The sequence below is a fragment of the Triturus cristatus genome, chromosome 1_2, assembly GCF_964204655.1.
Source record: "Triturus cristatus chromosome 1_2, aTriCri1.1, whole genome shotgun sequence".
NCBI lineage: Eukaryota > Metazoa > Chordata > Amphibia > Caudata > Salamandridae > Triturus > Triturus cristatus.
The window spans coordinates 973,324,331-973,352,054 of NC_140580.1; the positions used below are offsets into that span (position 1 = coordinate 973,324,331).

At 43.1% G+C, this 27,724-nt stretch overlaps 1 protein-coding gene across 2 annotated transcripts in view; it reads left to right on the forward strand.

Moving 5' to 3' along the window:
- PNPLA7 (patatin like domain 7, lysophospholipase) overlaps positions 1-27,724 on the forward strand; it is a 1,876,659-nt gene that overhangs the window by 303,420 nt on the left and 1,545,515 nt on the right. For both annotated transcript variants that reach the window (XM_085610534.1, XM_085610541.1), the window contains exons 10-11: positions 4,707-4,835; positions 7,131-7,211. In XM_085610534.1, the coding sequence (XP_085466660.1) occupies positions 4,707-4,835; positions 7,131-7,211 (210 nt within the window). The remainder of the gene's footprint in view (positions 1-4,706; positions 4,836-7,130; positions 7,212-27,724) is intronic.

Below are 27,724 nucleotides of genomic sequence, written 5' to 3' on the forward strand. Positions count from 1 at the left end.
CTTTGTGACTTGTCGGTTGCATTCAACACCATATCTCATTCTATCTTGACCCAAAGGCTAGCAGAGATAGGAGTTAAAGGATCAGCTCTTTCATGGATTACCAACTTTCTCACCCACAGAATTGTCTGTCTCCCTATTTACTCCTTGGGTTTAACCTCCTTAGACTATTGAGTGTCACTAAGATCACCTTGAGCCCACGATCTTCAATTAAAAAAAAAAATTTGTGTGTGTGCATATATGTGTGTGTATATATGTATGTGTATGTATGTATATGTTTGTGTGTGCGTGCATACATATATACATACGTGTGTGTGTGTGTGTGTGTGTGTGTGTGTGTGTATATATATATATATATATATATATATATATATATATATTCACTGAAAAAATCATAGGTTTCACACACGTTATAGTTAGGAATTAGCATTTAAAAAACCTTGCAAATTCACTGAAAAAACCATAGGTTTCACACATGTTATAGTTAGCTGTACATTTCACTCGTAAAAAACCAATGAAATTCCACGTTATAGTTAGTGCAGGCAACTATAACTCACGCGACCGCAATCCTCTGCTGATGATGTCAGATATTACATCACTGATGACATATGTGTCTTTTTGAAAAATAAATATTTGTAATATATGTATAGCTAAAGATACAGTATTAGCATCAACAGAGGATTGCGGTCGCGTGAGTTATAGTTGCCTGCACTAACTATAACGTGGAATTTCATTGTTTTTTTACGAGTGAAATGTACAGCTAACTATAACATGTGTGAAACCTATGGTTTTTTCAGTGAATTTGCAAGGTTTTTTAAATGCTAATTCCTAACTATAACGTGTGTGAAACCTATGGTTTTTTCAGTGAATTTGTACGTTTTTTTAAATGCTAAGTTATGTATTTTTTTTTTATTTTTGCGCGCACAGTGCGCTTCGCGCACAGTGCACGCGCTGTGGGCGCTCGGTGCGCTTCGCGCACCGAGCGCCCACATTGCGCATTTCGTACCGTGCACGCCTCCCCATTTTTTTCAAAATATCAATTGTTTTTTTCTCCCTTGGGGGTCCTTAGATTTATATATTAAATGTGATTGTTAACTTTTTTTTTTTTGGTTTTTTTTTTTTACCGTACGCGTACGGTAAGCTTACCGTACGCGCACCCCGCGATTTTTTTTAAAAATTATTAAATGTATTTTTCATACTTTTTGGCCCTTCGTGAACCCCCTGACGAACGCTAGGGGGTCTGCAACTCTCTTCGTTGCCCCCTTTTCATGTTATCTACCTTTTTTTTTCAGTGCGACAGACAGAAAATGGCGGCCGATACTTCCTGGTTTCGACCGATTCGAATGTTTACTTTGATCTAACAACCAATCAAACGCGCTCGCGCACGGCACCGTACGCGTACGGTAAGCTTACCGTAAGCGCACGGTAAGCGCACGGAGCGCTGCCACAGATATATATATTGATTTAAATGCTATTTTCTCAGGAACTACTGAACAGATTTACACCAGACCTACAAAAGGCACTTCCTTGACCTTATGGCTACCTCTCTGCCAAATTACAAGTAATTCTGTTCAGCCGTTCGGGCTGTAGCTGTGTCTAAAGGTCCTATGGAAAAATGCATGGGGAAAACGCATTTTGGGACCCCACTTTTTTCTTAGCCCCCGCTTGACGAATCACCCCGAGACTTTCAGGGTAGGAGCGGAGCGTAGCGCCCCATTAGTTTTGAAAATTTCGCGAGGATTCGTCAACCGGTGCCAAAGTTATTCAAAATAGAATTTTCAGATTTCCTATGGAAACATGGTCCTAACTATAACTATCTACTGGCGACCGCCAGTAGATAATATATATATATATAATACAAAAAGAGTTGCCCCTAGGTGGGATGAACTCCCAGGTGGATATTACGCCAAAGCGTCTGGCAGGAAACCACAAATGGACTGGTTGCAGGATTGCACCACCGCGAAACACTTCCGGGTCCGCGGCTGTTTTATTGGGGCAGTTAACTGTGGAATAGAAGGTACCTGTTATATGCAAGGGAGCCGGCGCGAACATCGGCAATCCTTTTAAAGACATTTTTTTTAATGTGAGTGCCGGCGGCGACCCACTTGGGTTTTACTGAACCACCAGTCCCAGAAAGCATTGCCTCAGGTGGTTCACCTGAGCATAATTATTACGGGGATTTACTGATGGTTGCCGCACGCCGTCACGTCACATTGTCTGCCACTATTGTAGTACAACAAAATGTAGTTTGCAAATTGGTTCCGAAGTGTCTAATCATTGACCAAGGAGGCAAAATATGCGGCAGGTTATTTGAAAAGGAGTAGGATGAAAAACAACTAAACTATTGTGCCCTCATTTTATATGCCCTGCACAACGATTCCCTGATTAGCATTCATTGTTAGATTTTTATGATATATATTTTCAGTCCAATCACCGTGGAGTATTGTGGAACTAACATAATCGGCTGATAAACAAAGTTGCTGTTACCAGTGTAAGATGTTGCTTGCCTTCCAACAAAACGTCTTGCAGAAGAAAGTGATTTTCACCACACATGGGTTGTTCAACATAGTGGCTTTTAGGTAGATGAAAAGTTGGGTTTATCTTTTGCTAACCCATTAGGACTTTCTTAATAGCATAGGAATATTTCGATGTAAATTCTGTAGTCTCATTATCTTCTAAGAGAAAGTTTGAAATGAATAGTTCTAAGTAGTGAATCTTTTTCATGCCTGAATCTTTTTCACTATTGGTGTTAGTTGGAAAAGTGAAGCGAGCTGCTTCATGTGGTATCCTGAAGCAGACTTGGTTTCCTTAAGTGCACATTTATTGTAACAGTGCATCATTCGCCATTATGTCACAGTGTGCACTGATTCAATTGTGGGAAGAGGGGATAATCAACCTGAACTGGAGTCGGAAGTGCTACTTCCAACAGGGCAAGTGGGGACAGAAAGAGAATACACAATGGTATAATGGCTTAGGGGCACAAAACCAACCTGGGGTCCCTTAAAACCGAATTTTAAAGTAAAACACAGTTTCAACATAAGTAGCGGTGGCAACCAGAAACTTATTATTGTCTAAAAAAACCCAGCATCCACAAAGTCTCAACTTGATATTGAACAATGTGTGAATAGTTTCCTATTCTGGAAGAACACACATGTTTATTTGTGACAGTCAAAATTAAGTGTGTTTTCAGAGAACATCCCCTAAATTGATCAGGGTGTCGGGCAAGTGTTGCCCTTATGGAAAAACATTTTCCCTTTGAAGAAATAAAGTTAAATGTGCATGTGTTGCATTTACGCATCCATAATTGTACAAGGAAACAAACCAGAAATATTTGCTCATTTGAGTACCAGGGGAATTCAAGAATTTTCAAAGCTTTCTTAGGCTACTCTCGGAATCCTTACTGAATTGCTTAAAATTTGAAATTTGTTTGAAATTAACTAATACTGGAGCAAATTGTGAACTTTTGGTCTGGGGCCTTTTATTACTTATACCACTCAGCTTGTTGACCTCCTTCAATGCTAATGCACGTTTTTCTCCCTGCACCCATCTATATTTCATGTTTTGCTTGTGGCTCAGAATTCTCGTTGGTTCATAATGTAAAGGGATCAAGGGCCTGAATGATGGATAAAGATTGCAGTTGCAAAATACCCACCAACATTTTGCAGATACAGTCTGATTTTTGTGAATCGACCTATGTACAAATAGGTTGGTTTACAAAATAACGAACGACTTGCCTAATCAATCTCAATTAGGTAGGTTGCAATTTGCAACCCCTGTTGATTGGCTATACTAACAGCGACGATGGCCTGCAAGTGGAGCAGATCATCATCCCTGTGATTGCGTTCCAAAAAGGATATTGTTTTTTAATGACCTCCAGCCGCTACTGTCTTTGAAAACTTCTCTTGGACCACTGCCTACACCCCTTTAAGATGCCCCACTTTGGTCTCATTACCCTTTGTGAATCATTTACCACTCCAGTGTAGGATTTGGTAACAGATCAGTAATTTGCGTTCAGAATTATGTTAGCAAACTATTAATACATACATTACCAACTCTCAAGTTGGAAGGAACGCCTTTAGCATGCGTCTTATAAAATTGTGATTCAACATGAGTTTTTTAACTCATTTTGCTTTTCTGAAAAGTTTTCCAGATCGCACAGTGGGGTTAGTACATCCAAAAATTACGTGATTTAGCGGTCACAGCCAGTGTAGTTCAGGGTCTGCAACCGCTAAATCACTTTGTACCTCAGACCCCTACACCCTAAACACGAGTTATTATTTCTACCTTAGAAACCTTTGGTAGAGTGATGTAAAATTGTCCATTTACTACCTGTTTCATCAGGGAGAAATGTATATTTATACCTTTAGTGTTGAGACATAATCCCAAGGACAAAACGAATCTTAAGAATCTCAAGTTAAATTCCGTGAATATGTCTCTCCTCTTGAAGTGGTGAAATGTCACCTTTCTTAGGAACATTTTATTTCTGTTTGAAATGGAATGGTTTATCTATATTAATTGATGTAAACTTTCTCATCTATTAGAACACTTGTTTATTATGTTATTAAAATAGCAATATTTTAATATGAGAATCCATTGTAGATTGACTTGCTTTCAGGAATACTTCCCTGTTGTTGTCTGTGAAATATTTTTGTCCTATGTTGCATAGATATCTTTTTCTCAATGTATATTTTTGCTGTTTGGTGAATTAGGGTCATACCGCCCCTTACAAGACCGTCTCTGCCCGAGCAGCTACTGCTTCCACCATCCTGCGACTTCCAGCAATTGCATTTGAGGATGTCTTTGTCAAGTACCCAGAAACGCTTGTCCGAGTGGTGCAGGTGATTGTCTGATCTCTACCATGGGAGTGTGTTTTAGAGCTTTCACGTAGTCTAACCCAGTTTTATCATATTGCTTTGTGCTTGCTTTTTGAGCAGGAAAAAAATGTAAAGATCGCAATATTTTAAATGATAAAGTTTATAGTATAAGAATAAGGGGAAGTGTATTGGGAGATGTTTCCCCACATGGTGTGCGACAAATAGAAGTAGAAGCAGGAGGCTCTTTTATAACTCACCCGTTCCTTTATAACATTCAAGCACCGATGCTTGCTGCCAATTGCTCTATTACATCGGGTCCAGAGTAGTTGGGCACATTTCACATTAATGGCTGAATCCTGTTGGCAGGGGAAGTGAAACCAACCCAGTGCTGTAGTTTGCAGCCAGGTTAATGATACCTCCGTCTTGGTTGGTTCAGTCCAGGCCAAGACTCTACTTCTTTGTTGCGGGCGGATTTCATTTTTGAGTTTTTGTACACTTGTGTATAGCGTGGGCAGACCTTCTAAGGATGTTCAAGAGACATATATGCAAACATTGAATGAAATGTACCTTACATAAAACTGAGAAATATATCTGGATCATGGACCATGGGTACTGTAATGACACAAATGAGAATAAGCAATTATGGTGCAAAGCAGCAAAAGTGTTACAATGTAGCATTATTATTCAATTGGTAATTACCTTGGTGCTCTAAGAGAAGTCACAGTTTATATGGGTGGTTTCCTGGCACAAGAAGCTGCATGTCACATCTGATTCCAACTGTTTACAAATAATATTTTAGGTGCAGGGATGAGAGAGAGCTGTAGTAATACAAATGTGCCCAGGCACTCAAGAGGCTGAAGGTATAGAATGGATCAGGAAGGAAAGTTTTTGGTATAAAATTGAAATAAACCTGGATATTGCTCGGTAGAAGGTGAGCTTGGTGACAAAGTGAGTTAGTATGCATTTTCCCTCAGTGCTAGCAGGTAGGAATAGCAAACATTTGTGTACAATAACACCTTCAGAATAGTTGTTCATGGTACCATTTGAGAACGTGTGAAAGCAAAATGCAAATGACCATGGAGAGTCCCAATCCCCTGTTTGAGCATTCAAGAGGATTACTAACAGGGCACCAGCATTTATAGATTCGATGTGAGAGCTGTCTAAACAGAGGACAGTATGTTATCTAAATCCATTGTAATGGAATATGTTCAGGTTGGTGAAGATCAAATCGGGTATTATTTGAAAGGAAGTCCAAGGGCAACTCAGATGAGCTAGGCAAGAGAAAAGAATATACTTCCATAGTAGCTTCTAAGCTAAGAGATAGAAGTTAAGCCATCACTATATGCGGGTAGCATCGGCATTCACTGATAAAATGGAGGGTATCCAAACTAATACTTGCACCTACCCATAAGTTTTTACTGAGAGTTTGCTCCAAAGTCAGCCAACAACTTGAAGGAAAGATAATAGGGTGCATGGAATGTAGCATGTGCAAGCAAAAGACTGAAGATACATCCATTGTAAAATAGTTTGCCAAAATGTTGACATTACATTAAAATTACCCAATAAAGTGTTTAGCATGCTCCTCACACCCTATGAAACACTTGGGCCCAAATGTATAGCTTTAGAGTTATAGTAGGAAATTGGCCTAGACCCCCTACTTCTGTCGAGAAGTGATTTTAGCAGGATTGGGGTCATATAAAAAACAGTTTGTAGAGAGATTTGTGCAAGGTCGAGATTTTGTCAGACCATATGTTTTAGAGCGAATGTGTCTTCACTATGTTCCATTGGCTTTATTTTCTCATGGAACCATTTGGGCGGCAAGTTCATGAGCAACAAAGTGTATGAGGAGTATTGGCCATTGTTGTAGTGAAACTGTGCCCAAGTGCAAGCATGCAAAAAGGAAAGCTGAGACCAGGCGCAAAAATCCACTAATCCAAATGTTTTGATTCCTGTGGCTTTGTGATGTTAGTCATTTTTTATTTGTTTGTATTTTGAGTGATTGCTGCTAAAGAGGTGTAAAAAAAGCATAGATCTTCAGTAGATTCTGGAAACGTTCTCAAAGTATAGCCGTCTGCATCATTTTATAGGAAGTGCTATCCTCTAAGATGGAGACAGTGTGGTAAATGGGTTTAGGTTTGTTGGCATCCAGATTTTCCCATAAATCCTTTCATGTTATCTACCAGTAAAGGGTGTGTTGGCCATTCTGGGCAGTAAAGTCTATGAACTTGACTCCTGCAGAAAAAGATATGAAACCATAACACTATCATCAAAGACCTCTGCTGTCTTTGTCCAATTTTCCTAACGTTGTTTTCTTCACAGATCATTATGGTGAGACTTCAAAGGGTGACCTTCTTGGCACTTCATAACTACCTTGGACTGACCACTGAGCTCTTCAATTCTGTGAGTGATAAATAATCTTATGTTAAGGTCTCACATTTATTTAATATTGTTCTGGGGTAATTTTGTTCCCATGTTGTACTTAAGAATTTTACGTTCCGAAGACTTGTGTTCAATAGGAGATCGAAATGCACCATGATGACTCACCAATAACCATGTATTTTTTCCAAGCTAAAGTGAAGAAAGGTGTGATTCTGTCAAAGACATAGAGACAAGCATCATGCTTTGTCTCTCTCGTCTAGCAGCCAATTAAAGCATTAAAGAAAATCCATCTTATCACTGTTTCTCTGAGAACCAAAAAACTAGGGCTTGGTTCTCTATTGGCTACATCACTGTGCTTAATTTGTGTAATGGGTGACATATGACCCAGTAATCTTGGAATCTGCCAGTCTAATTATCCAGCACAACGCAAAGATGCAAACATCCTACAAAATTTATGTTAGGCAGTAGTCCTTCTGCAAATACTTGATAAGGCTGCAAATGGATCAAGACTTGAAATGAACAGACATGTCTTTAACCCTCTTTTCAACATCGCTCTGTGCCGGCACTCCAGCCCCTAGAGTATTAATTGAAAGCACAAACATGTGACCGTTAACACACCTGTGCAGTCCTCAGTTCAGCTAAATCTCCTTTGTTCACCACAAACCAGCCTTTTTTCTTTACCAGTGTATCCCCCTCCTAGCTACTCTGAATTCTATGTTTCATAATTAAAAGTAGGCTTTAATTTCTTGTATTCAGCCAGGTCTGAATACCTACACTTGATTTCTTGCTACTATAAAAAGAAGCACCCAATAGGGAAGATGTGTTGTAAGACCTTTTCAGCATATCAAACATTTCAAGTGATCTGACACATCCTAATTGTAAGATAGGGTGGAGAAATGTGCACCTTCATGTCCTTATTAGAGGCCATAGTTCTCTTTTATATTAGTCAGGTCTCAGGGCCATTGACAAGCATTCAGCTCTTTTCATGCTTACTTTCCACCAACAAATCAGTTGACCATTGTGTCTAAAGTAATACAACTTAGTGACTGATATAATTGAAGAGTGTGCAGCGTTAAGGATACCCCCCCCCCCCCCCCCCTTTACTTTTTTTCTTGCAGGAAAGCTTATGAGGCTTAAGTTGCTGTGGGTGAGTGTGCAATAAACCTAAAACAATTAATACAAAATTCTTGTTTATCATCTTGGAAAAATGAGAGGCGATACTATAGCGAAATTAGATGAAAGCAAGCTCTGTCTGACTTGCTTAATAGGGAATTGGTAAGCCTGCAGGCACCAAACTACACACATTAGGGTTGACCTCATAAACTTTGGCAAAATCCTTCCAGATTTAAATCCGTGACATCCAAAATCCTCTTTCATGACAGAATGCACCAAACAATGGTGCACATTCCTAATAGCTTAGTAAAGGATGGTTTGAGGCATGCGTGCTGTAGATACACATACTTTGCATACTCCTGCCATCTAGTGTTGGGTCCGGATGTTTGCAAGTTATGTTTCTTCGAAGAAGTCTTTTCCAGACACGAGGTAAGGTGACTCCTCCTTTCGGTGATAGTGCGCATGGACATCGACACCACTGTTAGATTGTTTTCTTTCCGCCATCGGGTTCAGATTTAGTTTGTGGAGCTTTGGTTCAAAACAGTTCTTGGGATCCCCTCATACGCAATCCACTGTAGCCTCGTCTGTATTGTTTTTGTACACGCTTCACTATTCGCATGTCGAGAAATAGGAAACTCTGTCTTCGATAGAAAAAACATCTTTGGCGTCCTTCGGGCCTAGCCGTGTAGGTCGACTTCATCTCGGTCGGTATTAGCCAGTCTTCTGCTGATGGAATGGACTCCATTTCAATTCTGCCCTCTGTGCCACTCGAAATATCTGCGCACCGAACTGCATAAAGTCTACAACTTGTGCCTCTCATCAGAGCACCAGGAAGAAGATTGCGACGCTTGTCGATAATTCCGATCGAAGAAGACTTTGCAGGATCGTTGGGCTCGACGAAGGGACATGCAGCAGCAGAACATTAAACACACCCCGGATATCTTCGGAGAAGATACTGAGTACGATGAAAGGAAGACGTCTGCAGCAGAAGAGTAGGTGGCCTTCTCTATCCAAGAATTGGATTTGGAACTGGAAATAGAGTAAGAGTCCAAAGACGTTCCAACTGGACAGGTTGCCGTGAGTAATAAAGCCCATTTGCCAATCAAACTTTCTTCCATCAAACAAAAGGCTTCTGGGCCACCACTGCCTTCTGGCCATGGTCAGCAATGAGACACTGCTTCTAACGCTCCGCCCTTAGTCTCTGCACCGAAACAGAGAGTCAAGCCTTCCAGCTTGGAACCGAGTCGAGAAAAACTACCTTCGGCACCAAAACCTTCGGCTCCAAAGGATAACGAGCATTTGCAATGCAATAGGTCTCGCATTTAAGCGAGTTTGAGCTATTGGCATTGTAAATGACAATGCCCTTTATTTATGTTTTGGTTTTTATTACATAATTAAAAGGCATTGTCATTTCCAATGCCAATAACTTAAATTCGCGTAAATGCGAGACTTGCTGCATTGCAAATGCTTGTTTCCTATTGCATTCATTGGCGACGTGAAGATAAAATACAGATTTAAATTTAGACACCTCAGATATTTCAAAAGATTCAGTTTGCCAGATGTTGCATGACACACAGATAAGGGCACACGGTCACTTCCTTAAAGTGCAAAGAATTTCAAGTAACCAAAATAGACGGCTGTGTTAACAAAGTTAAGGGGTCTGGTGAAAATTAAATGTGTCTCCTTAAAATGAAAAAAGCCCTATCTCCATTTGTAGATTCTATGAAGATGCCGCTGGAGTTCTAGCAAAAACAGGACAATTGCTTGCAGCTTTCAAACAAAATATTCTATGGCCCACTCGGTAACGAAGAGCACATTCCCGTTTGTGGCTGACAGGCCTTTCAGCCATCATAAATCGATGAAATTAAAATGACTATTAAAAATAAAAAATCTGTTACTTCTGTGCAAAAATACTTTTGGGTGGCACGCTGCTTATAAATAATAAGTGGTTATAGTACAGCTTGACGTCAGCTTTTGAAGCTAGCTGACAATTGAATATGTGATCAGACATTTTTATTTAATTCATAATATGTATGATGTAAATCAAAAGCACACTTGTAGTGACGTCATGCGAAAGCTACCAGTGCTTTATTGTGCTGCTTTTTTAGTTGTCATTGTTTTACCGGTTCTAGATTTCGAGTATTTCACGAATGGTGTATTTTATCGGTGCTTTCCAGAGGCAGCATTGCTCGGTACAATATAAACATACTGCAGGAGAGAAGCAGAGTTGCCTCTGCGTCTTGTACGCTGCCACTGACATGCAAATCAAAGTGGAATCCTGGTAAAGACAGCTCGGCCTTCCATCTTCCCTAGGTCGGTAAATTGAATTCCATCCCTGCCTGATGTAGTACTGCCTGTTATTTATATAGCCGAGTGACCACAAAAGCGTGGTAGGAAGGGCTTTGTAAAACAAAATGCGAGACCTACAGCACTGGAATGCCTGCTGCCATTGTCCCAGCTGCTTACTGCAGGCACGACGTGCAGTGTGTGCAGGAGCAGAGTATAGTGTGTCTGCTGGGAGTCAGTGCCACTGCACAGGAGAAGAGTGCAGCGAACCCGTCATGGAACAGCGAGGCCTATGCAGTGTGTGCAGGAGCCGAGTATTGTGTGTCTGCTGGGAGTCCGTGCCACTGCACAGGAAAAGAGTGCAGTGAACCTGTCATGGAGTAGCCTGGCCAATGCAGCGTGTGCAGTAGCGGAGTATGGTGTGTCTTCTGGGAGCCAGTACCCACTGTGCCGGAAGTGTAGGAGGAAGCAAGCGCACTGTGTCGGTCAGGAAGCACCGACCACTGCTCTAGGGGTACAGAAACTGAGTGCACTGTCACAAGCAGCGCCCGCTGTGGTAGGGGTGCTGCTTTAAGGCAAAATGGCTCTGCCGGAGAGCTGCGTCTCCTGCCTAATGTGTGCCGGAGCCGAATGCAGTGGGACTGCTGGGGACCGGTGCCCGCTGAGCTAGCAGTAATGGAGCTGAGAGCACCGTGTTTGTCAGTAAGTGGCGTTCACTGTCCTACGGAGAGCAGAGTCCGCTATGGTAGGGATGCTACTTAGGAGTAACCCTGGGCGTAGTTTGCGAAGTAGCGCTACGCGTAGCTCCGCGAAGTGCACTACGCGAGCTACGAGTAGCTTCCCAAACTGTGTAGTGCACTGTGCAAGATGCTGTTCGCACTGATTGCACAGTGCAGAATGCTTGTCCGCACTGTGCAATCCGTGCAAACTGCCTCTTGCACAGTGCAAGCGGTCATTTTTGCCGCTCGAGTAGATTTCTTCTCGAACGGCACCTTTCTCAATGCGGACTGGTAGTTTCTCATCGCGAGAGGTCGCGAACATATGCGACCACTCGCAATGAGAAGCCTGACCTCTCCGCGTTGAGAAGCTCGCCGGGAGGTTTATTTTCCACGCTCGCGATCGACAACTGATCGCGAACGAGGAAAAAGTCTCGCCGGGATGTCATTTTGCTTGCTCGCGGTTGCCAACTTGACGTTGAGGACCGCGAGCAAGCAAAAAATGACCGCTGCACTGCGCTACGCGTGTTTGCACTGCGCTACGCGTGTTTGCACTGCGCTACGCGTGTTTGCACTGTGCTACGCGTGTTTGCACTGTGCTACGTGCAATTCGTGTAGTGCGAAGTAGCGCAATCTTCTCAAACTACGTGAGAGTAGTGCTTTGCCCAGGCTTACTAAGGAGTTGTTAAGGGAGCCGCGTCTCACGCACAGTGCGTGCACCAGCTGAGCACAGCGTATCTCTCAGGGCACACATACACTATACTAGGTGTGCTGCACTTCAGTGCGGTTTGTCTGCCAGGAAGCTGCGTCGACAGTGCACTGAGTCTCACAGGGGAAGGTTCAGTTGTGCCATGTGAAGCCGAACGTAGCTGTGCTTTTAGAACCAGACTCTACTCTCCGCACCACGTGCCATGTGTTAGAGTGGCATACATTTCTGAACTAACAGGGTACAAATGCCGCGTGCGCATGTCCACCGGGCCTTCTTAGTGCACTTAGAGCTCACAGAGTAGGCTAACAAGGTTTCCAGGTCCATACGTTGTGTGTTGGTGCTCAGAGATAAAGTTTCCACTACGCTAAAATGAGCTTACTGTAGAGAAACCCTTAGGGAATCACCCTGGCTGTGGTGCACTTTCTGGGGTACAATCTCTAACTGGGGTCACATGCAATATACCCCTTTGCCCCCAGTGGTGCAGGGCACGCCTGAGCTATACGCATGGTTCCCAGTTCACCACATGTTACAGGGAGTGAGACAGCATGCATGTGCATAGGAGTTAAGTGTAGTGTAGTGTATATCCCGGTGTGCAGTGGCCTCTGCAGTGCTCTGCAATAGAGTTGAATGCGGAATATCTTCCAGGGGAGGCCTCTGCTATTCCATGTGCAGGTTAGTGCAGCACCTTGTTTAGGGGATTGGTCTTCAATGCGCGTCCTGTCCAGTGTGACTCCATAACTTGAGGGCGCCGGGGGTAGTCCCCGCAGAGGCATCAGCTGCCTGTGCTCTGGCCGAGCCTGGAAGTGGTCCAAGCTTCTGTCTGACGAGACGGCTATTCCTGTGAGTGCTAAATGAGAAGTGCTTTTGTCTAAGTGGTGAAAATTTACGGACAGCGGATTGCAGGTGGGGGGGGGGGGTGATGCCAAAAACCACGGACAACGGAGTGTGGGCAGGGGCACGATGTAAATCCTTACCTTTTTATACTGTTCACAAAGCTCCCGGCGGATAGGAGCAAAGCAAACCCGACTTGCGTACACTGGCGGATTGAAAGCGGCATCGCCTGCATGCCAAGTGTCCTGCTGAATTCCACCGCAGTGTAGCGGAGCTTGTCTGAGGTGAGCCGTGGAAGGCTCACACAAAGTGTGGGCCGGCGGAGGGGGTGTGTGAAAGTTTACAAACGGCACACACCCCCTTGCAGCAAGCTCGCACCGTACGCGTGCACATCTCCTGTGCTAGGAAAGTGAAAGTGCGTCATGCGCGCGTGTCAAGCGCGCGTTGTGCAAGCCGTACACGTGCACATCACCTGTCCGGGCAGAACACCATTAAACTAGGAAAGTAAAAGCGCGCCGTACACATGCACATCGCCTGTCCTCCGGGCGCGTGCCCATCTCCTGTCCCCCTTCGGCCAACAAACCGACGACAATAGATCTCGCCAAGGCGAGCAGGGCATGCGCTGCGTCGCTAGCTGAGACCTAAAAAGGACACGTCAAAGGATGCTCATTAGAAGCCTCCGGAACCGATCCTGGAAATTATGAAGGAAAAACTGGATTCAAAGTAGAATAAAATCTACCTTAATCCTGACACTGGACACATTCTAGCTAAACATGTCACACCGTCCAAAAGGAACATTCCCTCAGAGGATATAAGTTACAAAATTCCTCTAAAGAAATAGAAAGACGTGGCTACAAGCCCTATCGACCCTGTTCCTCAAACCCCTCCACCAGGCCCAAACTCTTTAGACATTACACCACAGTGTTCTCCACACAAACAGCCCAAAATTGATTATAGGAGTGATGATAGTCCACCACCAATGGATCAATGGAATGATTATAACATTGATCCTCCTATAGATAATGATCCTGACCTATACTCTACAAAGCCATCACCTCCTGATGACAACATCGCATACCAGGAGTTAATTTCCAGAGCAGCATCATATCATGGGGTCACACTACAGAAGCAATCCTTAGCGGAGGATTTTTTATTTGAAACTTTACGAACATCACGTAGGCCAGCACAATCTTAACCTAGGCTAAAAGGCATGATGTGACATGCTGATAATATTTTTAAAGACCCTGTACGGTCTTGTATGTTAACACCCAGGGTTGACTAGAAATACAAACCTCCTCCAACTGATCCAATTTTTATTAAAGGACAGTTGCCTTTAAATTCCTTAGTTGTGTCCAATGCTCGGAAAAGGGCAAATTCCCCAACTTCAACAGATGCACCGCCTCTAGACAAAGAGTCTAAATTAATAGATGCATCGGGAAATGGGTGGCTGCGCAATCTGCCAACTATTGGCGTATAGACAACACACAAGGCCTATTAGCAAGATATGACTGGGCACACTGGAATAAAATGGAGCTGTTACTCCAATGTCTCCCAGAAGAACTCAAGAAAAAAGGAGAAGAATTAGTGCAGGAGAGGAGTTTAATATCTAATTCTTCTATCCGATGTGCACTAGATGCTGCCGATACTGCAGCAAGGGGTATTAACACCAGCATTCTTCTTAGAAGGCATGCATGGCTGAGAATCTCCAGGTTTTAACTGGAGGTTCAACAAACTATTCTTAATGCCCCTTATGACAAACAGAATCTTTTTGGACATCAATTAGATGAGTCACTTGAGAAAATGAAAAAGGACACAAAAGTGGCAAAATCAATGGAAGCCCTTCAGTCACCATCCAACAGAGGCTCCTTTTGCACTCCTTTTATAGAGGAGGATCCAAAGGTAATTCCTCAGAATCTAGTGTGCCCTCATACAGGGTAAGCACACAACCCTCGCCCTCAAGAGGTTTCTGTAAAGGTGGGTACAGAGGAAACCATTTCAAAGGCAGAGGTAAAGGCACACCAACACATACCTGTCCATCTCCCAACAAACAGTGACTTACTTACAATTCCCCCCAACCATTTTACACCTGTCGAGGGAAGACTACAAAAATTCTTTCCCATTTGGCAATCCATAACATCAGACAATGGGTATTAAAGACATTATCCAGTATGGTTATTGCCTGGAGCTTACCAGCAATCCTCCCAATATTCTACCTCACACTCACAACTCTTGCTACAACATCAACAGCTCCTCAAACAAGAAGTACAGGCTCTTCTATCAACAGGAGCTATAGAACCAGTTCCATTACAACACCACAGATCTGGAGTTTACTCACTTTACTTACTAATCCACAAAAAGGACGGGTGGCTACGACCAATTTTAGATCTCGGACCGTTAAACCTATACATACTGTCAGAACACTTCCATATGGTTACCCTTCAACAAGTGCCTCCACTTATACAACAAGGTGAACTTATGTCCACACTAGACTTAAAGGACACATACTTCCATATTCCTGTCCACCCAGCACATCACACATATCTCAGATTTGAGATAGCAGGAACTCACTATCTATTCAAAGTACTCCCATTCGGAGTGACTACTGCACCCAGAGTATTCACAAAATGTCTAGCAGTACTAGCAGCTCATCTAAGAAGAAGACAAATTCATGTCTTCCCATATTGGGACGATTAGCTCATCAAAGCCAACACACAGCGAAAGTGTTTACAACACACTCAAGCTACCATAAACCTTCTCCACCAATTGGGACCTACAGTCAGTGCATAAAACGCCCATCTTCAACCCTCACCACTACAACCATGTCTGGGAGAAATGCTAAACACACACAGCTCTAGCCTCTCCCAATGTAGACAGAATTCAAAACTTTCAGATTTTATTACTACAGTTTCAAAACACTCAATACCTAACAGTCAAAACTTTCTTGCAACTATTGGGGATGAGGGCATCATGCATTCCAATAGTGCCTCATGCAAGATTACACATGCATCCTCTACAGAAATGCGCGGCACATCAGTGGAATCAATCTTGGGGTCAATTAACAGATCAAGTGTTGCACTTATCGCTTTCTGCAGTGGTGGAAATGGGCGGGCCTTCATTGACCCGATTCCACAAGTCGTATTAACAGCAGATGCATCTCTCACAAGTTGGGGTGCCCATCTGCAGCATCTAACAATTCAGGGTTTATGGGACACCAAACACAAAAGTTTCCACATCAATTACTTGGAGCTTCTAGCTGTTTATCTAGCACTAAACTTTTCCGCCTAACCTCATATGGGACACACACACACACACACACACACACACACACACACACTCTACAGTTGTTGCGTCGCTCAGACAATTTGGCGTTGGGCAATACATCACAAAATTCATCTTCTGGCAGAACACCTTCCAGGCATGCACAAACAATTTGCCTACCTCCTCAGCAGGATGCAGCAACAAGTACACAAATGGGAACTTCAGCCAAAAGATCGCCTTCCATACTTCCAAAAATGGGGATTTCCACAGATAGTCCTCTTTGCCATATCCGAGAACTCAAAATGCCCAAACTTCGCCTCCAGATTCCCACACGATCTATCCAAAGGCAATGCCCTATGGATGAACTGGTCAGAGATATTAGCTTCCGCTTTTCTGCCTCTCCCCCGCCATCCATTTCTGGTTCAGAAACTCATGCAGACATCAATCATAATGATTCTAGTGGCTCCCACAAGGGCTTGTCAATAATGGTTCACCACACTACTAGAATTGTCAGTGGTTCCACACCAAAAGCTGCACCTCACTTCCAACCTTCTCACACAGCACCGTGGAGAAATCAGTCATCCAAAACCTAAGGAGCTCAACTTGGTGATCTGGCTCCTGAAGTCATAGAGTTCGGAAACCTAAATCTACCACCAGATTGTATGACGATTCTTAAAGAAGCAAGAAAGTCTTTCACTAGAGCTTGTTATGCAGAAAAGTGGAAAAATGTGTTGTATATTGTAATAAAACAATTGATTCGCTAGATGCATCTATACAAAATATTATTTGATATCTTTTGCATCCACAGCGACTTGGCTTAGCCTACACTTCTATCCGACTACACCTTGTGACAGTAGCTGCATATCTGCAAAACAGACAGCATTTATCCTTATTCAAAGTTCCAGTAATTAAAGCTTTTATGGAAGGCCTTAAAAGAATAATACCACCCATGCAACCATCTGCACCTGTCTGGAACCTTAACATTGTTCTCATAAGGCTTATGGGTCCACCTTTTGAGCCATTGCAGAATTGTTCATTACACTTTCTTTCATCGAATTTTGCCTTTCTGATTGCTATCACTTGACATGTTGGTGAGCTACAGGCATTATTTAACCTTAGAAGAACCTTTCTTTCAACTTCAAAAAGATAGAGTGGTTCTTCGTGCAAACCCAAAAGAAGTTTCGGCTTTTCATATTAACCAATCAGTTGAGTTACCGGTGTTCTTCCCTCAACCTGATTCAGTAGCAGGAAGGGCTCTATACTCACTTGATGTCAAAAGAGCACTATTGTACTATATTGATAGAACAAAAGATATTCACAAAGCAAAACAACATTTTGTTGCAATTGCTCCACCGCATAAAGGAAATCCTATCTCTAAATCTGGTATTTTTAGATGGATTGTCAAATGTATTCAAACTTGCTCTGTTAAAGCTGAAAGAACTTTAACTATACCTCCTAGAGCACATTCTACTCGCAAAATATGAGCATCTATGGCCTTTTTAGGTAACCCTTAGATGACATATGTAAGGGAGCTACATGGTCTACACCACAGACATTTACCAAACATTATTGTTTGGATGTATTAGCACTTCAACAAGCTAATGTAGCACAAGCAGTGCTAAAAAAAAACTCTTTCAAACAACTGCACCATTACAGTAATACAGTATAAAGAAGTTTAACCCAGTCAACGAACCCAGAGCCCGAACTCATTTTTAAAAGCACCTGCCATAAATATTCCCATCTGACCGAGTCGAACGCCTGTTCAATGTCTTAGGAAAGTCAAAGCACTTTCGAGTGCCTTTCCCCCCGCGTCTGCAATACGTGCGATAGACGGCGAATACTTCTGAGCATGTTCCAACCTGGTATAAATCTGGACTGATCTGCATGTACCAGTTGGGGGAGACTGGGAATCAATCTGCTCGCCAATACCTGACTTATGATTTTGAGGTCAACGTTTAGCATAGAAATAGGTCTGTATAAAGTGGGGACTAGCGGATCTTTACCCTGTTTAGGAATCATTACTATCAACGCTTCCCGCATTGAATTTAGTAATTCCCCTCTTTCTTTCGCTTCCGTAATAACCTCCAACAGGCTTGGAACCATCACCCCCGGTGTACTCTTTATAAAATTTTGCAGTGAGGCCATCCATTCCAGGTGATTTTACGGTTTTCACATGATTTATTGCCGCTCTAATGTCCTCCTCTGTTTTAGGGGCCCCTAGGGTTTCCTGCTCTAGGCAGGTCACTTCCACCCCCTCTAAGACTGCTTCTATAGACTGGGCATGCATGAGGTCTTGGGGCTCTGAGTACATCTTAGTTAGGTGGATTGCGAAAACCTTACTAATCCTGTGTTGAGTGTAGACCATTTGTCGTTGATTGTTCCTAATGGCAAGTATTGGTTGAGGTTGCGTCTCCATGGTGATTAATCGATCTAATAGACGCCCGGCCTCGTCACCCTCCGAATATCACTGTCATCGACACTTACTCCTATTGTATTTGCTTAATGTGTTCCAAATATCCCCCAACTTTTGTCGTTGTGCCGCGCAAGCGTCTGGACTTTCTCTGTACGTAGCGAGTGCCTTTTCTAGGTCAGCCAAATATTGTTCTTGGCGATTTAAATCCTGTTTTAACGTTTTCTTGACTCCTGCCTCCATAGACTTACAAAACGCCCTCATTACTACCTTCATGGCGTCCCATTCTACTGCTTTCGTGCTGGCAGTATTGCTATTAACGTCAAAGTATGACTGGATTTCTTTTCCTATTGTAGCTTTGTATACCGGGTCCGTGAGTGCCTCTGTGTTAATTCTCCAAAGTGGTACCTGGGATCTTGGCCGACCCAGTGTGTATACTATAAACAGTGGAGAATGGTCAGATAAATAACGAGCCAAATACTGTGCCTCTACTATTCGATTAGCTGCCCCCAGCTGTACGAAAAAATAATCTAGTCTGCTATGTGTGTTAGTCGCAGATGTATGACACGAATATTCACTTTGATGTGGATTGCAATGTCGCCAGATATCTATAAGGTTCTAATTTGTTAGCATCTGCAACATGGCTTCTATGGTATTAGGTTTGGCTAGTGGCCTTGGGGGATCAACCTATCCAATGTGCCATCCAACACACTATTATAGTCCCCTGCAACAATCCGGTATGCATCCGGAGCACAATCCAGCTGGCCCAAGACTGATCCCAGGAATTCTCCATCATCATTATTCGGGGCGTATATATTAATCAGACAGACATTCTGTCCGTCTAGTGTACCATCCACCACCACATACCTCCCTGATGGGTCTAACTTAGATTTTACCGTCTTGAATGGAATTCCCGGTGCCACCCAGATGAGTGCGACCCTGACGTATCCTGAATAAGATGTTGCAAAGAATTGGCCCCTCCATCGTCGTTGGACGTCCTTAAGACAGTCGCCCGACAAGTGGGTTTCTCAAAGAAAGCCTATGCTCACACCATACCGTCGAAGATACATTGCTACCCATATCCTTTTAACCACATTATTTAGCCCCCGAACATTCCAAGTGATGAATTTGTAGTTCTGACTTCTACCCGTCATGTTACCGGATGGCCTTAGTGCTGGACCTTCCTGTCTATTTGGAGATCCCTAATTGTGGTATAGAAAGGGCCACTCTTCGTTGTTAAATGTTGACTGACATATCAGCTCTTGGTATATCTGGCAATGAACTTTGTAATATAACTATGTAACCTCCAACACCCCCCTCCCCCAGGCAGTAGTACCTATTCCCCCTAGCACAATTGTTGTCCAAGGACTCAGGACTCTACCCCATATTATTCGTCCCCCCACCATCCTGAAACCCCTTCCCCTGCTTAAATTCCAACAAATCCAATATATGGATCCCCAAAAAGTGAAAAACTAGTGTTCGAGGCATATGAGCTGTAGATCATATACTTGTGCATAGATCGCCATCTGGTGTCGACTCTGATGTTTGCACTTTGTTTTTGTCTTGGAAGAATTCTTTGTAGTCACGAGGTAGGTGACTCCTCCTTAGAACGATAGTGCCCATCTCCAGATAGTTTTTTTCCGCCATTGGGTTCGGATGTGATTTGCTGTGCTCCAGGTCCCCCAACCCCCTTCAACATGAAATCCCTCTCCACTCGACGGTATTGTGTCGGTCCCATTTCCTTTTCGACGCGCATCTTCGGGAAATATAAAATCCTCGATCTTCGACGCGTACCGTTGGGCCTATCTGCGCCGACCACGCCAGCAGTCAATGGAAAGGACTCCTATAAAAAAATGCCCCGGGTGTGGTGCTAAGTTCCCACACACGGACTTACACGAGGTTTGTGACCTCTGCCTCTCCCCAGAGCACGAAGACAAGAACTGCGAGGCCTGTGCATCTTTCAGGTCGAAGAAAACCATCCGTGACGGTCGGACTTGACGTCACAAAATGTCCCGCGGAAGCAGCTCGATTCCGGACATCTTCAGAGCAGACCCTAATCTCCAGCCGGAGCAACAAGCTGATGAAGGAGACATCTCCGTCTCCGAAGCCGACTACTCTGACGTCGAAGAGGTCGCCCTGGCTCAGCGGTCCGTGAGTACCAAGACCCCTCTCCCAACCAAAACCAAACCTAGGGCACCGGTAACACCTTCGCCCTCGGGCTTAGGTCAACACCGGCAACACATTTCAGAGGCCCTGCCCTCGGGCCCAGCTATGAAACCAAAAGGAAAGCCTTCCGGCTCGGGATCGATCCAACCCCATTCCGGTGCCGAAAAATCAGCTTCGACACCGAAGTCCAAAAACAAAAAGGTGCAACCCCTTGTTAGTCAGCACTGAAAACAGCCTCGACCCCAAAGCCTTCGGTGTCGAAAAAAGCAAAGGACAAGTATTCAGAGCCGAAAAAATCTTCAGAGCCGAAAACAATCTTCAGAGCCAAACAAACACCTATATCAAAAGCTAAGGACTCCAAGACCCCACAGAAAGCTTCAGAGACCGGGTCTAAACAACATTCTGAAAGAACAATTGATGGACAGAATGCAGAACAATGTCATACATTCACCCCAGTACAGAGATCAGGGCCTAAATCCATTGTTCTAACCCCAAGTCCTCGGCACTGACAAAGGACATTGTACCCACACAACAGCCTCTACCCGATTTTTCGGATCCACAGCAAAAAACTCTCTACATTGACCCAGAAACTGCCAAAGTTGTCGCCAAGTCTCACAAAAAGAGAAAATTGGACACTTCAGAAGACCCTGAAATACCCATGAAGCGAAAGGAGATAGGCACTAATACTTCTCCACCTCTCTCTCCCACTCCAGCTGATCCACATCTGCTAGTTTCTCCAGCACACTCCCCACAACATACATTTTCACCTCAACCACAGGATGATGAAGATGATTATAGTGCTGAGGGTGGGGATGGAGATCCAGATAGGGATGATGACGCACATACCATTCCACACAATACAGATCCTTGGGATGATTAAAACACAGATTCCGACCCACACAATGACCCGGACCTCTATCCCTCTAGGCCATCACCACCAGATGACAATATTGGTTTTGCGCAACTAATTAGTAGAGCTGCTTAATACCATGGGGTACAATTACACTCTTATCGTTTAGAGGAAGTCTTTTTATTGGAAACATTTGCAGCCACACAAAAGTCCACCCAAACCCTGGCAATGTTAAAAGGCATGCTAAAACATGCACCAGAAGTTTTTAAGGACCCCGTCAGAGCCAGGATTTTTAACACCAGGGTGGACAAAAAATATAAGGCAGCTCCCAATCACCCAGTGTACATTAAAGGTCAGGTCCCTTTAGATTCTCTTGTAGTGTCTAATGCACGCAAGAGGGCAAATTCACAAAGCACAGGCGACACTCCTCCTCCTGATAAGGAATACAAATCCATAGACGCATCTGGAAAACATATCATGTCACAGGCTGCAAATCATTTGCGGATTGCCAATTCCCCAGCTTTGTTGGCCAGGTATGACCGAGTTCACTATGATGAGCTTGAAAAGCTTATGCAACATCTTTCTGACCAATATAAAGACAAAGCTAATGACCTTATACAGAAGGGAAAACCAATAACAAATACATCTATCAAATGTTCACTTGATGCGGCTGATACAGCATCTTGTGCTATTAATACCAGCGTTTTGCTATGCAGGCACGCTTGGCTCCGAATCTCTGGATTCAAGCAGGAAGTGCAGTCCGCTATTCTTAATCAGCCTTTTGACCAAGAGCATCTTTTTGGGCCCACAGTCGATACATCTTTAGAGAAGACGAAAAAGGATACGGACACTGCAAGTCCATGGGGGCCTTGCAATTACCTTCCTCTAGAGGTTAATTTTGTTGCTCCTTTTACAGGGCTAGCTCAAATTATCGGCTCGGAGCATCCCTCTTATATCTTTTCTCCAGAGGATACTTTCGTGGAGGATACAGAGACAACAATGGTAAGGGAAGAGGTCGCGGTAACAATACACGCAACTCCCTGTGATATTGTTTGATCTCTGTCCTCCACTTGTATGTAACTTAGAACTAGAAGCTGGAACTGTGATGATATTCCGCTCTAGAATAATATGATGCGACGACTGTGAAGATTCTTGTGAGAGACTGGTGAACCTGGCTGTTGGTGGATGAGGTTAATAAATCTACTTACCTATCTTCAACTGGTGTTCCTGCCTCTTCTACTCCTGGAGAATACCACATTTATTCGGCGACGAGCGGATGTAGCATCACCTCAACACCGATCTGCTTGCATCTTCCACCGATGTTTTCCCTACGGCAGCTGACACTTCTTTGAAAGTGGGATCCTTGTCGGGAACGAAGCCAAGCTGTTGGCGGTGAGGAGGAAAGCAAGCGATTTGTGCAACAGATGCAGGTATTGTGTGTCAAGCCTCATTTTTCAGAGTGAAGCGCTCTTTGCGTTTGAAGGCGGACTTTCAGTGAGAGTCGGGCCGAAAACGGATAAAGGCTCATCGGCGCGATTGGTCCGTGAGACACCTGATGTCATCACGTCCTCAGAGTGAGGCTTGGTTCTAGCCAATGAAGTGGCTAAACGTCATCAATGGCAGCCATTTTGTGTGTTTGGTATTGCACACATAGATTAACCAAGCAGCACAGCAAGCGAGATTCCTGGCGTGTTTGAAATGTACGGCGTTTGTTTAAATAAAGATACAGATAAGCCTAGCGCGAATCCTTCGGTACTATGAACAACCTTCGTTTGCACATCTCATGAAAGAAAAGAGAGGTTGAACGCTTTGACAGTGGACATTCGTATGTAAGGAAGAGACTATCATTCATAGTTATTTGAATAACTCTATATAAAAAAAAAAGGAAAGGAGCTCTCTTTGTATTGACTACTTGTGCGAATGACACAAATCTAGCTCCTCTGACAACACTCGTTTTTCTCAAGACAGATGCTCTTGGTCAAAAGGCTGATTAAGAATAGCGGACTGCACTTCCTGCTTGAATCCAGAGATTCGGAGCCAAGCGTGCCTGCATAGCAAAACGCTGGTATTAATAGCACAAGATGCTGTATCAGCCGCATCAAGTGAACATTTGATAGATGTATTTGTTATTGGTGTGTGGTACCAATTTAAGCGCTGAACGTAAAAATTCACTATTGTTACATTGTCTTGGGGGTGAGGGGCAGGAATTGTTGGAACATTTACCTGAACTAAGTGCTGCGGAACAAAGAAATCTAAATGAATATGAGATATGTATTTTACAATTAGATCGTCATTACCTACCAAGGTGGAGTACTATAATGGAAAAGTATCATTTTGGACTTCGAGAACAAAAGAAAGATGAATCCGTAGAAGAGTTCGTATCAGCTCTTAGAAAACTTGCATCCTCTTGCAAATTTGGTCCTGCTGTAGAGGAGAGGATCAGAGATCAGTTTGTTCTAAAGTGTGCACATGACAATATCAGAAAAGAAATTTGGCGGAAAGATGAACCTCCGTTGGAAGAGGTCATAACTATTGCTAAACAAGTCGAACACATGATGAAGTGCGTGGATGAAGAAGAAGTGGTGAGAAGAATAAACCCGCCACAACTGAAACCAAAGTTGAAGAGGTGGTGTGTCAAGTACAAAAGAAAGATTCGACCGATAAGGATAAAAACATCTCTGTAACTATCAATGTTGCTAACTCTGCTGTTGGAGGGAAGCCTACTTGTTTTAGGTGTGGTCGATTTGGACATCTTGCGAATTCGCCTTTTTGTCCTGGGTTGCGTGTTGTATGCAACACCTGTGGCCGGAAGGTTCATTTTGCAAAATGTTGCAAAAGCAAAATTAGTAGAGGTGACCGTTCATCTAGTAAAAATCAACCTGAAGTAAAAGTAGTCCCCTTTCAGATTGATGTAAAAAGAGACGATCATCCTTCTCACATGGTGAATATTGAAGGGGTATCTCTCAACTTTAAGTTTGACTCTTGTTCACATTTGACTATGATCGGTGAAGATGTCTTTCGTCAACACTTTGTTAACAAAGTCAAACTTTCTAGGAATTATCTTTCTCCTGTGACTTATGGGGGCTTGCCTATAAGAATGTCAGGATATTTTGTGGCCACTGTTGAGCTCTGTGGAAGAATGATTGCAGGGAAGGTATATGTGGCTAAATGATGTGATTCTGTTATGGGCTGGCCCCACCAACGTTTGCTTGGAGTATATTTGAATCCTAACACCTCTCCACAAGTTCAGGTACAAGCAGTTGAGGATACTCTCCCACTTTTGTAGAACAATTCTCTGACATATTTAAAGACACTCTTGGTTGTCTCAAAGGGTACAAACATCACATTAAAGTAAGAGTTTGGGCTGTACCAGTTGTTGCCAAAGTAAGAAGAATTCCGTTAAATGAACAGGCTGGTGTTCAGAGGGAAATTGCCAAATTAGTAAATGCAGGAATCATTGTACCGGTAGAGGCTACTGAATGGTTAGCTCCCATAGTCGTGGCCAAGAAGGCCAGTGGGGAGCTGCGCCTATGCAACGACTTACGCGCTTTGAATAAGGAAGTTATTGTTGACAAGTTTCCTTTACCCAACATAGATGAGATGTTAGTACCTTGGGTGGCACAAAATACTTCTCGACTCTAGACTTGGCATCAGCCTATCATCAGGTTGAATTAGATGAATCTTCTCAAGATTTAACAGCTTTTATGACTCCCATGGGTACGTTCAAATTTCGTAGAATGTCGTTTGGGCTCATTTCGATGGTTCAGTCTTTCAGCGAGTTATGTCCAACATTCACAGAGGCCTTACTGGTGTGAAATGTTATCAGAATGATCTTTTGATCTTTGGTAACTCTATTCAGGAGCACAATGTTTGTGTATTTGCTGTATTGGAACGTCTTAGAAAATCTGGTCTTTCTCTTAGAAAAGACAAATGCAAATTTGGTTTGGAGGAAGTAAATTATCTTGGCCATCGCATAACTGGTCATGGAGTCTTTCCTAAGAAAGAGTTGGTAGATTCCATTATGAAAATTGCAGAACCAGTTACTAAGGAAGAACTTTTATCTTTTCTTGGCATGGTGGTGTTTTACAGTAAATTCATTTCTGACTGGTAAAACTCATAATTTGAGGCGACTCCCTGTTAAAAATGTTGTGTTTCAGTGGTCAAGTGAGTGTGAGAAAGAGTTTATTTCAATCAAGGAGGAACTATGTAAAGCTCCTGCTCTTCATGCTTTCGTTCCTGGTGACCCTACTTTCATCATGACCGATGCTAGTGAAAAAGGATTAGGTGCTGTTTTGGTTAAAAAAAAAAAAAAGGTGGTCTAGATGGTCTAATTGCCTGTGCCTCAAGATGTCTCAGGGTGTCCGAGATCAACAACTCTGTCATAGAGAAGGAGTCATTGGCCATATTTTGGGCATTAAGGAAATTTAAGAACTTGATTTGGGGAACAAAGGTTAATGTTTTATCTGACCATAAGCCTTTAAAGGAGATGTTTTCGAAGAAAGGTCTTGACTCCATTTCATCTAGAATAAAGAAATGGATTATATCTCTTAAAGAATTCAATTTTGTTGTGGACTATATTCTTGGTGTCATTAATAAATCTGCTGATTGCCTTTCTAGATTGGTTTACGTCAGTGGTAATGTTGAGGATGAAGTCGTTGCAGACGATGATGTAATTAACGTATGTGAGATCACAGATGGTACTGTCACAGAGGTTGATTGGAAGGTTGAGATTAACAAGGATGATGAGATAATGAAAGTGATTGAGATGTTGAGAAATAATAAGTGTTTGGAGAAGTCGTGGGGTCTTGTTTCTGAGAAATGTGCCCAATTCCAGGCGGTAAAAGTTGGTGACCTGGTCAAAATTAAAGCTCCTGTTGGTTGTCAACCTTGGTCTAAGTATACTAATGTCAGACCGGTGGTTAAAATATTTAAGAATGCTGTCAAGACTAGTGATGGGAGGATTTGGAATAAGAGTCGCATAGTTGTTGTAAATTCTGATGTTTCGTCAGATCAGACTCGTGATAATAAACTGGACTCTTATTCGAAATTGTCTAATTTTTCATCTTCTTCCTCTGGCTCATCTGGTGTTTCTAGTTGTGTTCGAGAAAGACGTCAAAGGTTGCGGAGACTTCCTGTGTATATGAAGGACTATGTATAATTTATCTTGATATATGAAGGACTATGCATAATATACTTTGGTCGTTTTCTAATATTGTTTTATGCTTACAATTAGTTATTCTTAAATATGTTTTTACTTATTTCTATTTTTTTTTTTTTTTGTTTAGTTACTTACTACTGTTGAGGGGGAAGATGTGTGATATTGTTTGATCTCTGTCCTCTACTTGTATGTAACTTAGAACTAGAAGCTGGAACTGTGATGATATTCCGCTCTAGAATAATATGATGCGACAACTGTGAAGATTCTTGTGAGAGACAGTTGAACCTGGCTGTTGGTGGATGAGGTGAATACATCTACTTACCTATCTTCAGCTGGTGTTCCTGCCTCTTCTTCTCCTGGAGAGCACCACACTCCCCTACCACCAAGCAGTGACTTCCCTTCACTTCCACCCGATCATCCCACTCCTGTCGGGGGATGCCTCTCACAGTTTCTACCTGTCTGGAATTCTATCACAACAGACACGTGGATATGAAAAATTATCCAGTATGGTTATTGCCTGGAACTCACCTCCACTCCCCCAAATATCCCTCCCAGACAACGTCCAGTGTCCCCGGAACATCCTGAGTCTTCTGAAACAAGAGGTTCTCTCTCTATTACTCTCAGGCCAATACTGGACCTCAGACCGTTAAACCTCTACCTTCATAGTGATCAATTCCACATGGTCACTCCAACAGGTGCTCCCACTGCTTCAACAAGGCGACTTTCTCTCCACTCTAGATCTAAAGGACGCCTACTTTCATGTTCCCATTCACCCTGCTCACAGGAAATTTCTCAGGTTCGTGGTGGACGGTCAACACTACCAATTCAAAGACCTTCCGTTCGGGGTGACTAGAATACGCAGAGTCTTCACCAAGTGCCTCGCAGTAGTGGTGACTACTGATGACAACACATTCATGTGTTCCCTTATCTGGATGACTGGCTCATAAAAGCCAAGTCACACAGCTGCTGTGTGCAACACACACACAAAACAATCCAGCTGCTTCACAACTTGGGATTCACTGTGAATCTGACCAAAT